Raw genomic sequence first — 13817 nt, 5'->3', positions numbered from 1 at the left:
GCAAGGGAGGTGGACGATCCAGCAATAAAAGTCATCAGAAAAATTGAAAGGTGTGGCTGTGAACTAAAAAATTGGGAGAGGGACCACTTCGGCAACATTAGAAATACTTTAAAGGAAAAAAGGAAAGAGTTGGCTGAAGCAGAGGAGGAGGCGATGCGCACAGGACAAAATTTCAAAATACAAGAATTAAAGAATGAGATTTCAGTGTTGGTGGACAAGGAAAATAGGCTTTGGCTTCAAAGATCAAAGGTGCTATGGGTTACCCAGGGTGGCTGGAATTCAAAATATTTTCACAAGCCGGGCTACTCAAAGATGGCGAAAAAATACCATTCAGAGGCTTCGGTCAACAAGTGGGCAGTGGAGTTCAAGCAGTGATGAGATAGCCGAGATACTTATTGGCTATTTTCAGGAGTTGTATACTTCGGCCAACTAGGCACTCTGTGATGCAGCCACAAAGTCCATTGAGAAGGTGATAAACTCAGATTTGAACAATCAGCTGGCACAAGATTTCACTGCATGGGAAGTTCATAAAGCAATTAAAGAAATGGCACCCCTCAAAACCCCAGTACCAGACGGAATGCCTCCTCTATTTTACCAACACTACTGGGGTACAATTGGTAATGATATTACTCGATCTATATTACATTTTCTCAATACCGCATATCTTCCTGAAAATCTCAACCACACTTTTATTACACTCATCCCAAAAAAAAACTCCCTTGAATTTGCTTCAAATTTTAGACCCATTAGCCTTTGTAATGTTTTATATAAAATATTTTCAAAGTTTTTGGCCAATAAAATCGAAAAAATTCTCCAAAGATCATTTCTGAACATCAAAGTGCTTTTACAAAAAGTAGATTAATTTTCGACAATATTCTAGTTGCTTTTGAATCTCTCCGTAGTATGCAGAAACATGTGGGCAAGGAAAGCTATATGGCTATCAAATTAGACATGAGCAAAGCTTATGACAGGGTAGAATGGTCATATCTTGAATTAGTCATGAGACGTGTGGGCTTTACTGAAAGATGGATAAAACTGATGATGATTTGTGTCAAGACGGTTTCTTATTCCATCTTGGTGAATGAAGAGGCAAAAGGGATGATAAAACCAACTCGAGATATCCGTCAAGGAGATCCATTGTCACCATTCCTTTTTCTGCTAGCACAGAAGGATTAAATGGTCTCATCACTAAAGCAGAGGAGAAAGGTGATATCAAGGATTATGCCCTATGCAGAAATAGCCCAAGACTAACCCATCTCTTTTTTGCAGATGATAGTCTATTATTTTGTAGGGCAACAATCCGGGAATGCCAACAAGTTTTGAATATACTCGAAACTTATGGAAGGTGTTCAGGCCAACAAATCAATAAGGCAAAAACCACTATCTTTTTCAATAAGTCCACCTCAGTGGGAGTAAAAAACTAGATCAAATCTGCCTTGGAAGTATCAGAGATCTTACAATACGAGAAGTATTTGGGATTATCATCTTTGGTGGGAAAAAACAAAAAGGCCAGTTTCAACTATATTAAGGAGAGAGTTTGGAAAAAAATTCAAGGGTGGAAGGAAAAGCTTCTGTCTCAAGCGGGTAGAGAAATCCTTATCAAGGTTGTGGCCCAAGCAATACCAACCTACACAATGAGCTGCTTCAAACTTCCTTTGGGACTCTGTGGAGATATTGAGAGTCTCATAAGAAAGTTTTGGTGGGGCCAAAAAAGTGATAGAAGGAAGGTACATTGGGTCAAGTGGGATACCTTTTGTAAGCCAAAGTCGGAAGGAGGCATGGGGTTTAAAGATTTGGCAAATTTCAATGATGCCCTCTTAGAAAAACAAGCATGGCGACTACTTCTCCAAAAAAACTCCCTATTTTATAGAGTTTTTAAGGCGAGGTTATTACATGGATAAAGAATAGAAAAATCCGGAGCTGCTGGCCTCAGTGATGTGGACGATTTGGCATCGCAGAAACCAGGTTCGCACCTCTCCAAAGGATTTCCCACTAGCACAGGTTGCACCAACAGCAACTCAAGCATTAGCAATCTTCCAACAAGCCAATATCGATGATGCTGCGCATTTCAGAGGCCCTCCTCAAAGCCAGATTCGATGGTTACCATCGACAGAGGGGGAAATAAAAGTTAACTTCAACGGAGCTTAGTTTAGAGATATGGGCAAAGTAGGTATAGGAGTTGTTACCAAAACAGCAGAGGACAAGCACTGGCTTCCCTATCCGAGCAAGCAAGCCTTCCTTTCTCTTCAAACATAACTGAAGCAATAGCAGCTGCTAGAGCTATTTCTTTTGCACAGGGGCTTGGCTTCACTTCATTTATATTAGAGGGGGACTCCGCAAATATTATTAAAACTCTGAAGTCGGAGGAGGTATCTTTATCCTTCTTTGCTCATATTCTCTGTTCAGCGAAAGCCATGATAGCACGTAGCAATGTTGGTTTTTCTCATGTTGGTTGAATGGGTAATATGGTAGCACATAACCTAGCTCAATATGCTAGACAAGTTAGAGATTTCTCGGTTTGGATGGAGAATGTTCCTCCACACCTTTCTCATGTACTCTGTGCCGATTACGCACTACAAAAAACGCGCTTTTAAGCCGTGTTTTTGTAAAACGCAGCTATAGGGTCAGCTTTGAACCGCGTTTCTACAAAACGCAGCTCCACCCTCGATGTATAGTTGCGTTTTAAAAATGTGGCTATAGACCTCCCCTGAAGCTGCGTTTTTAAGTGTTGAAGCTGCGTTTAAATGGGTAGGACTGAAGCCGCGTTTTTAAAAACGTGGCTCTCCACCCCATTTTTCCGGAAATTTTTATTTTATTCAATTTCTTTGGAGTTGCGTTTAAGAAATGCAGCTTAAGAGATGCGTTTAAGAAATGCAGCTTAAGAGATGCTTAGAGCTGCGTTTAATTAAATGCAGCTCTAAGCATCTGTGGAGCTACGTTTAATAAACGCAGCTTTCTTAGTATAAAATTAAAATAAAAAAACCCTAAACTACTCTCTGATCTCTAAATCGATCTCTCACCTTTTTAAGCCAACCTCCCTCCATCTCTCTCGGCACTCACTTTGTCTCGGTCTCTCTCACTACTTCCTCTCTCTTAGATTGGCATGGAGATGATGCTTGGAGTTCGGCCCGTGGTGAAGGAGATCGGCATGTGGTAGAGGTGTGGAGATCGGCCTGTGGTGGGTTTTTGGTTTAGTGTGTGGTGGCTAATGTGGGTTGAGATCGATGAATTGATCGGTGGGTTGGCTTGGTGGCAGGGGGTTTGCGGTGGAGATTGTGGTGGAGGTCAGAGATTGGTGGTGGAGATTTCAATGGGTTTGATCCTTTGTAAATTTTTTTTTCCTATGGGTTTGATTCTTGGATGGTTTTGGTATGGGTTTGATGGCAATGGGTTTTGGTCCTGGTGTGGTAGGTGTTTGGCTTGGTGGCAATGGGTTGTGTTGTGTTTGGATAGGTGGTGGTGGTAGTGGGTTGATTTGGGTGGTTCAACAGTGGTGGGGTGGTGGGTTTGGGTGGTGGTGCTATTGTTGATGATGGTGGTGGCAGGTGGTGGTGGTGTTGTTGATGGATTCTTCCCCAAATTAATTAGTGAGGACTAATGCTTAGTTGAGTTGAGCTGAGTTGCAATGCTTTGAAGAAATAATATGTTGTCAAATAGTTAGTACCGACTCTGTTTACCTTTCGCGTACTTCGCTTATCACTGAGCTTGTGACTTTTTCATTAGAAAGTATTAACTTTCATTACTGTGTTGCTTAGTGAGTTTTAATAGTTTAAATTTTTTGTAGGTCCATGAACGACAAGATACTGGAGAGGTTGATGCCCTCAGTAAAGGTACCAAATTTTGGAAAATTAAAACATTTAGTTTGGAATTAATTGAGTTACTTATGTAATCCCCACTCCCCAGATTCCTTAAATGAAAGTTATTTCTGGAGGTGGTTTGGTATCATTATACATGGGCCGGTGTTAGCATCATAGTACATGTTCTTGCTTTCCCCTTACTATATCTGTTGTAGTTTAAATGTTAATTGATGATATTAATGTTGTATTTTTTTATTTTTTTGTTTTGGAAGGGTCATCCTGTTAACCTAATGTTCTCCCTTTCTATATATTGTTTTCTATCCCAGGAGATAATAATTATGTGGATGACAGACTTTTGTATGCTCTTGGTCAGCTCTTGCTTCAGCGGCACCACATAATGGGCAGAGCCATAGGGTAAAAACTCTAGCAAATAGCCTTCCTATTTGATTTTATAATTTTATTTGTAAATTTTTTGGTTTTACTTGCGCCATGTTGGCATGGAGTCATCATCATTTTGTGCAGCCTCATTGACAACAAAGTATGCATATGCATTTTATTTGGCATGATTTACACAGAGACACATGCAAGCACACACACACTTGAGTGGTAAATTTCAAGCGCAGTTTCATATCCCATGGTTCTGGAGTCGTCACTTAGATTAATTGATTGTTTGTTTGTTTGCTTTGTTGCATATTGTCATCTATATTAGTTAAGGCATGATCCCTTCCTTTGAAATAGATAATAGAAAATAGATTTGATACCAAATCTGATGGTAAATATATGAGATATCATTGTTTGATTAACCATAACTGATCATATCAGTGCAATTAAAAGGAATTTATTGAAGGCCAAAGTGCTAAAAGACCCCCTTAGATTTGGGTCAATTTCAAACTGATCAAAGAGAGAGGGGGGGGGGGGGGGGGAATTTAGGTGGCAGTATTTGCTTTTGTAATCAACATTTTTATCATGATTCAATGGTAGATCTTAGCAAAAAATATTGTAATTTGATTCAAAATTATATTCCTTTAATTTTCTTTTGTTTCTTATTAACCAAGCTTATATTTTATTTTAAAATTTATTTTCAAAGGAATTTTTATTAAATTATAATTCTCTTGAGTATTTCATTACATTTTTGTTTTAAAATGATATTAAAATTGAGTTTTTTAATTAAGTTCTACCAAAAAAAAAATTATAATAAAGTGTCACATGCAGTGCACATGATTGAATGAGATGAAGGGGTCAATTTTGTCATCATGGGTCAATAGCACAAAATTGAAAAAGAAAAAAAAAAGGCACAAAATTGAAATTTGAGGGGGTCTGTTTGAAATTGACCCAAATCATAAGGGGTCTTTTTGCAATTTTTTTTTTTGATAAGTCCTATTGTAATTTGGCCTTAGTTAAATGCTATGAGCAACACTTAAGGAGTTTTGTGTAATATTGGTTGGGAGCCCAATGGACCATATTGTAAACCTTCTGGTGATATTTCTATCATCACCAACTAATTTGCAATGTCGGCTTAGTACAGTACCTTATTGGTTAGTGATGAGTAGGATTTGTGAAGATGATGTACAAGATCCCGATAAGACTTGAAACCAAATTTAGAGTATGACAAGCACAAAGAGGTCACCACCAGTTTTCTTCATCCATGTTCTTATTTTTCTGATAAACATAGCATGCACAAAGGGTCACTTCTTGAATTTGGAAATAAATATTCATATTGTTTACATTTCTGTCACTGGCAGGTTCCTATCTTATGTTGGTGTAGAGAATTTATGGTTTTAGAATAGGTTTTGTTGTGTACTCTCAAAGTCTTAACTTTTCACATTTTGTGTAGAATGTTGTTTCAGAACTATGCTTCTTTGGCCAACCCCCCATTTGTACTTTTTTTTTAATGAACTCCCATATATTTTTCTAATACCTTTTTGTCTTCCATGTCTGCTATCGAATTTGGAATTGCTGCGTGTTAGATTCTTTAATAAGTTCTGTTGCTTGATAATGGACTTAGGTTTGGTTTGAATCAAAGCCCACCTAAATGGGTGAGATGTGTCTCTCAAAATTTTATGGCTGGAATATATATCATTTTATTGATATGAATCAAAATTTACATTTGATAGAAAAATAACATCAAAAGTTTTGGTCATAGATACTATCCAAGAATTATAGCACTTTGGTCCTAGTTTTATTCTAAAAAAGTAAAATTACAAGATAAAGCTCAGTTTAAGAACCAATGATTCAAGATTGAAGGTTAAGTTTTGAAATAGGAAGATGTTAAGTATCCACCTCAGCTGGTGAATTGATTCTCTACAAAATGGAGGCCATGCTCATGTGATGTAGTAATTATCCAAATATGTCACAAATAAGAAAACATCATGTTACTATTGAAAAAAATGGAGAGTTTTGAACATACAAACTTTTTATTTGCCCTAATTTAAGCTAGCATATTCATTGTGTTCATCCCACATCATCGAATATAAACATTTTGGCATACCTTAATCAACCAAAATTTAGATCTAGCCGAGTTCGGTTCAAGGTTTATCATGCCTAATTCCACATTCAAAAATATACATTTCAGCTCTTTAGACTACATTTAATTTAATTTTCCCCAAATATTTCATTAGAACCCCTTATCTTATGAATTACATCTTATGTTATCTCCCTTTTCTGCCCAACTAAGTTAGTGTTGAAGACTCGAGAGTTGAACACAATAACTTCACGTTGCTTCAATAAAATTCCAGGTAAATCTGGCAAGAAATTGGGTGGGCTAGACAAGTTAATCACGCAAAAAGTTGGACGGATCCGAGCAGCAAATTTTTGATCATTTTGATGTTCAAATGCCAAAGTTGTTAGGCTTATTTGCTGCTGTGGGCTGCTTTTGCTGTAAAAAGTCCCTAATTTCTGCAACTTATTAATTGTCAAAATTGTTCTCTCTAATTTGCTTTTTGGTAGGAGATGACCGGATGAGAGGGGTGAAGCCTTGAGAGATTGGTCGAACATCTAGTTTCCAACTCCAAAAGAAAGGCCCATTATAGTGAAGATGGTGATTGATGAGTGTTATCATCGAAGCCTGAAGTCGATTGCCATTACCTTTTTTTTTTTTTGCTAAAATCATAAGCATTCAAGCTATTATTTATTTATTGAAGGTAATCAAGATAAAAATTGGACAAATTGTTCATTAAAAGTAAGTTATTTCAAGAAAAATATTTATTTTTTGTGATGTTGGGAACTTGTTTATTTTGGCAATTTTTGTGTTAGGAACTTGTTTATGGAACTTGTGTTGGGAAGTTGTGATGTTGGGATTAGTTGTATTGTGTTGGGAACTTGTGATAGCAGGGAAAAATTCTTCAGTTGTGATAACAGGGAAAAGAAAGAAAAAAAAAGAGGCAAAAAAAAGAAAAAAGCTATAGCCGCGTTTTAAAAACGCGGCTATATTTTCTAGGCTTTGGTCGACAAACATAGTTGAAAGAGGGCCTATAGCCGCATTTTTTATAAATGCAGCTATAGTTCGTAGCCTATAACCACGGTTATAAACGTGGCTCAAGCGGGTTTGTAGCTACGTTTTTCAAAAATATGACTATAGACCCGAAGCCTATAGCCGTGGTTAAAAAACGCGGCTTTAGGTCTGATCTTTAGCTGCGGTTATAAAAACGCGGCTACAAACTTGTAGGGGTTGTTACTGCGCCGCTTAGGCCTGGGTTGTAAACGCGGCTCTAGAAAACGCGGCTATAGCTTATAGCCGCATTTTCGGGGTCTATAGCCACGTTTTTGAAACGCAGCTATAGACCCCTTTTTTGTAGTGATGGCTGATTTGTTTTTCTAATAAAGTTCAAGTCTTGATTCTCAAAAAAAAAAAAAAAAATTAACAGTTTGGTTGACAATTATCCACCTTATACTATAAGTGTATTTACAATGTGAATCATAATTAATGAGAGGTTTTGTAATCTGCATGTCCAATTTGGACTCCAATTCAGATGGTAAGGGGTTATAATAAATTGTTCTTGAATTTGGGAGTTAAATATAAACTTTTTGAGATTTAGAAATTACGCTCTAAGATTTAACCAAATGATAAGATGAATAGTTCTAGGATGCCACTCAACCTGAGGTAATGGATGTCATTGAACGTGACCAAGTCACACACTTGATTGTTAGGAGGAATAACTCAACTCCAAGGTAAGGACACTTGCAAAAAAATTTCTAAATAAAAACTCTTAGAATTCTTTTGATTTCTTATTGAAATTTATAGGTGAATACATTGAATGTGAAATACATGCTTACAACTAAATGCTTGATAACATCCAATACAGATGACAACTCCTTAGACTGACTTCACATCACATCAAATTTATTAGGCTGAAACAACTATCAACAAGACTTATAATTAACTTTGAATGAATACTAAAGACAAATAGACTAATAAATAAATGGCACTTGTCGCCTATGTAGCTGCCACATAAATTGCCACTACACTCCCACTTCACTTGATCCGGGATTTTAGTTAGTAAATTTTTCTTGGGTCATTGTCCAATTCATTATTTGATGATGAAACACAAGGCAGCTTCCCACAATCATACTGCTTATCATTAGACATCAAACTAGAAAAATATCTATAGAATATTGAATCCCTTAAGAACTTCATAAACCATCCAGACCCATCTTGCTGCACCCAGCCCGCTAGATATGCGACCACGATCAACTTAGCAACACGCCACTTCCTTTCCTTAACGTATCTTTCTAAGGCTTCAGCAACTTGATCTCCTGCCACAATCTTTTTGTTCTTGATGATTAAATTCCCAATGTGTCTACCTAAAACAACAGCATCTTCCAATGCTGAGCAACCACCTTGTGCTAGGTCAGGTGTCATAGGATGCATAGCATCACCAGCCACTGTGATATTCCCTTTGCTCACGTTTCCAAGTATTACGTCCCATGGAAATCTAAACAACAGGGGAGCCCAAGTCACTGTTGAAAGATCTGAATGCTGGACAACTCTCAAGTATGATGTAGGGAAGTTCTTGGCAAAGTTACTAATAACTTCTTTTTTTATCATCTCAGGGTCGTGTGGGATATCCTCACCTGGATTGATAAAGATTGTTAGAATTTGTAATAGTCAAAATTATTGAATTCAGTTTAAGTTTTTGGGAGAACCAATGATTTATCAAAAATACTCACTCCTTTTAATTGGTAATAGATTGGTGAGGTGACTAATCATGCAATTTACAAATTCATTGCCAATTTTGACTCAATCAATCTAATTGATGTTGCCCATCATTTCTTTGTTTTTAGAGTATCAAATAGCTGTAAACATGGACAAAAAAATGAAAATATTTGATTGATGGGCATTAAGTAGAGATCACTTAATCTAAAAGTTTAAGCCTATTAAGTTATGACACAATTATTTTATATTAATTCCTCAAGCTTTTATTTATTTATTTATTTTCTCTCAATGTGAGGCTTCACTCATGCTTGTATACTCATGTTTTGGTAAATATGACTCTTCCAGTAGGATTATTTTGTTTAGGGGTGGGGTAGCCAACTTGTATTAATGATCATAGTAGAAAGTTTACGTGAGGTTGGGAAAACTGGCATAGTCACTTAAAATGCAAGTCAAGGTAGCTAGTCAGAATTTGTACTCAATAATATGGACTCAATGTTGAAAACCTTTGACAAGATTAGTATCAATATAAGAGATAAGGTATGAAGGTGGAATGAAAAGGCTTAACCTTTTGAGGATTTGCCTGTGATAAACCAGTAGACCTCTTTATCATTGAGGGCAGCAAAGGCAGCTCTTTTGCCAATAGTTACAAATTGTTGGAAGTCAACGTCTAACCCATGGCCTTCAGGAAATATGGCCAACCCACGCACTGCCCATCGGCCTGAATCGACAGGCATGGTCAGTCCTAACCAACGGGCCACCATAGAGTGAACCCCATCACACCCTATCAGAGCCTGTAACATGCAAAATTGAGAAACAAATTTAGCAATTAGGCATGTAAAGTGTAACCTCTACTAATTAAGAGGTATAATATGGGCCCATAGTTGAGGCTATAAGGTGGATCTCAATATGAGCTTATTATACTCAATGACATTGTAGTCTCTTTCCTATAAAACAAGGATTAAGGGTTTTTTTTTTTTTTTTTGGTAAATAAAAAATGGTTAGGAGAGGGGCAACTATTATGACTTCTCTACCTCACTGTTACATTAATAGCCCCTAATCACTTTTAGGCTCAGACTTCATTTATAATAAAATATAAAGAGCACTAACTTGTCGCTGGTGGGAAAGCCGTGGCTCGAATCTAAGAGCTTTGCATATTAAAGTCTTGTTGGCCTAAGGCCCCTTCTACTAGGCCACCAAACCCATTAGAAAGGTTTAAGGTTTGACTCATGGTAAGTTTAGGGTTTATAAAGATTTATTTGGTAATAGGATTATAAAGAAAAGTTTTTACTTATAAGGATTTATGTGGTAATATAAGGAATTTTTTACTTGTATAAAATAACTTTTTTGAGGGATTGTGCTTACATCAATGAGTCTAGGCACACAATTTTTAACATTTTTTTTTTCAATTGCTTTTTTTTTTTTCCTCATGATTAGTGCAAAATAAAAATTGTATTAATGGTAGACAATTTATTAAGGAAAAAAGTTATCCTTAACAATGTGCTTAGTATATAATTCACCTTTGCTTTGATGCTAACTCCATTTTCCATGTGAATGATAGCATAGGATGAGCCTTCTTCTGCCTGCAGGCCTACAATGGACTCGAGCTTGGAAGAGAAACGGATGGTGTCCACTGGCAATTCTTCTGCCAGAGCTTCCAATAAAGCTTTACGATGTATTGGTCTAGATTCATGTCCATGCCTGCGCCACCACAAGAGAGAAATAATGGGTCAAGCTTAGTGAACTAGGGGATGGATCTGAAGGTGAAAACATGAAAGATACGGTTTAAGTAACATACTTATCAGGTTGGGGGAAAGCGATCTGTTGAGTTGCTCCGGTATCAATATCTGTTACGTTTGCCCTATTATAGAAACAAAGGAAAAATAAATAAAATAATACTGATCAAAATCTTAATTGTTATATGACCATGTCCATGTCCATGTGACCATGTCCATATATGGACATGGTCATATATTTTCTAGACATAATATATTTCCACTTATTCATATTAATTTTATAAGAGTATGGAATGAAGATGAGATTTATGCGCTCTTTGGATTAATTTTATTTATTTATTTATCAGAGAAAGTGCAGTTATACTTTAATAATTAAAAAAAAAAAAAAAGCTTTAAGTATATTTTTGGAAGGCAAGCTTCAAAATATTGTAGATAAATAATAAAGCTAGAAGCGGGCATCTCCAATAGATTAGCTATATCCATTTTTTGGAAAGAAAACCCCACTGTTCACACTCCAACAAATTCTCTAAACACAAAACTTTTCTAAATATTTTTTGAAATTGCTACAGTAGTTCTCTTAGTCTAGAGAATACTGTAGCAATTCCAAATCATTATTTTATCTTAAAAAAATACACGGCTGAATAAAAAAAATATTCTTTCTCTTTCCTCCTCTCTTCTTTGTTTATCTGTCTCTCTCTCAAATGAATTAAACGGTAACACAAACACAATCTAAAATCAAAATAGAAACAACAGATCAAGAACAGGGAAAAAGACAAATTTAATTAAAACAAAAAATCTAAAATCAAAACAAAAACAACAGATCAAGAACATGAAAGCCTATTTAAGCTCCATTGGAACAACAAAGTGAATCAGAACAAGAAAAAAAGAAGAAGATGAAGGCCAACTCTCTCTGCCGGCTGTGTGTGTGAGTGAAGTGAGATGAAGAAAAATAAAATAAAAAACAATAATGCAAATATAGAGGAGAAGTCAAAAGATCATGGTCGACTATGTGTGTGAAGTGAGCCTAAGATGAAAGAAAATAAAAGTAGAAATAAAAGTCAAAAGATCATGCTAAAGAGTATTCTAAAATTAAGTAGAAATAGAAAAAGTAAAAAATGAGAGAGAGAGAGAGAGAGAGAGAGAGAGAGAGAGAGAGAGAGAGAGAGAGAGAGAGAGACCCGGAATGAACTAGAAAAAGAAAAAGAAGGGTAGATAGAGATAGGAGTGGGATATGTGTGTGGTGGAGAAAAAACCAAGAGAGAAAAAAAACGTATAGATGAAATTAAGAAAGGAAAAATAATATAAAAAATAAGAAATGGTAATTAAAAAATGCTATTACAATATTTTCACAATAAATCTTAAGTAATAGATTGTTATTAGCTAATATTGGTGAGTAAAAAAAAATTTAGCAGTGTGTTCAAATTAAAACTAGTAACAACTTTCTATATAAAATTTTGATGCGATTCTTGTGAAAGTATTACGAAAAATATTGTGAATATAATACTTTTTATTGAAAAATATAATTGTTTAGAATGAATATAAAAAAAATAAATGATGATAAAAAGAATAAATAATGAAAAAAGAAATAATGTTTAAATGAGATTAAGAAAAAAATAAAACATTTATTAAAAATATATTTAAAAAAATAAATAAGTAAAAATTAAATACCAGTATAAGAATGGAGATAAACGATGCTAAAACAAACAAAAGCTAATCCAAACTTACAACAGCTTTGTATTTTATTTTTTTAATAACTTTTTCTCTAACTTTTCATATCACTCTCACATCAGACTCTCTCTCTCCTCCTATACCTACTCCATTCAACAAATCATCAATTAAATCAAGTTCAAAACCATATTATCAAACCCATATATAAATTTATGTGAACCATCAAAGAAGAGGAAGCGCTCAAGAAGAAGAAGAAGAAGAAGAAGAAGAGTAGTGGCTACAGGCTACAGCAGTAGCACAAGAAGAAGCAGCGGCTACAGCTGTAGCACAAGAAGAAGCATTGATAGCGCGAAGCAGATGAAGGAAACAGAGGTCCTACCATGGAGGTTCGCCTTTGTGGTGGTCATGTGAGCTTGCCATGACCATAGAGGCTCAGCAATGAAAGTTTTGTGGTGCTCAAGAGATAAGAGAGCTTAGAAATGAGAGAGAACGTAAAGAGAGAAGAGAGATAAGTGAGACTGTGAGAACAAATAAAGTTAAAAAAATAATAATAAATGATTATTTAAATAAAAATGGTATATAATAGTCGGTAGATAATCTGTGAGTCTTTTGTAAAAATAACTGTCTAAAAAAAGAAATATATAAATTTTTATGCTAAAATAAAATGAAATATTTAAACGGACTAACGTGAATGCTTGCGAGAGTGTGTGCAAATAAAAGTGAGCAAAATGTCTTCAAAGGAAGTCTAAAAATTTCATGAAGAAATTTAAAATGGCATAGAAACACATAATTGTTATCTGAAATGGAAAAAGGAAACTCATGAAATGAAAATGGTGCGAAACTACAGTACATTCTCAACGGGGGATAAGTAGTGGCGGTGAGCTTGTGAGCTACGCCGAGGGCTTCAAGGGCAAGCCAAGCATTTTGGTGAAGACCTATGGCTGCACCTGTGGCTCTTAGCCCTTCTGATTTCTCCAACACCAATGCTTTAACCCCTACTCGCTTCAAGGCTATTGCTGTTGCCAAACCCGCTATACCTGCCCCTACTATCACCACATCATGCTCCTCCATCTCTGTCTCTCTCTCTTGCTGAATCTCTCTCTCTCTCTCAAATAACCTCAAGCATGAATGAAAATGGGGTCTGAGGGTTATATATATATATATATATATATATATGAATCCAGTTAATAAATGACCTTTAGATATATATTAATAAATTTAATTTTGAAAAATTTTTATCAAGATTTAAAAAAATTGTCAAGATTTAAAAAAATTGTCAAAATTTTTTTAATTTTTAATAAAATTTTTTAAAAAATGGTATGCTGCACATATTAGTAAAATTTTATAGAGAGAGAGAGAGAGAGAGAGAGAGAGAGTACCCGCAGTCTTAAAAAAAAGAAAAGAAAAAAAAGAAGAAGGTGTATTTGCACGTAGAAGAGAGTGGTCAAAAATGACAAGTCAAAAAAA

The 13817-nt window shown here is 35.6% G+C and overlaps 1 protein-coding gene across 1 annotated transcript; it reads right to left on the bottom strand.

Moving 5' to 3' along the window:
• Positions 1–7985: 7985 nt before the first annotated feature.
• On the bottom strand, positions 7986–13497 carry LOC142623492 (monooxygenase 2-like). The gene is made up of 5 exons (XM_075796921.1): positions 13201–13497; positions 10745–10807; positions 10467–10647; positions 9515–9740; positions 7986–8867 (listed from the first exon to the last, which is right to left on the bottom strand). Exons 1-5 carry the CDS (start codon positions 13419–13421, stop codon positions 8290–8292), a joined length of 1269 nt encoding a protein of 422 aa, XP_075653036.1. The 5' UTR covers positions 13422–13497; the 3' UTR covers positions 7986–8289.
• Positions 13498–13817: the final 320 nt, after the last annotated feature.

This window comes from Castanea sativa, chromosome 2, assembly GCF_040712315.1.
Source record: "Castanea sativa cultivar Marrone di Chiusa Pesio chromosome 2, ASM4071231v1".
Taxonomy (NCBI): domain Eukaryota; kingdom Viridiplantae; phylum Streptophyta; class Magnoliopsida; order Fagales; family Fagaceae; genus Castanea; species Castanea sativa.
Note: the sequence above shows the minus strand (reverse complement) of the source record. Positions and strands in the feature narration are given on the sequence as shown.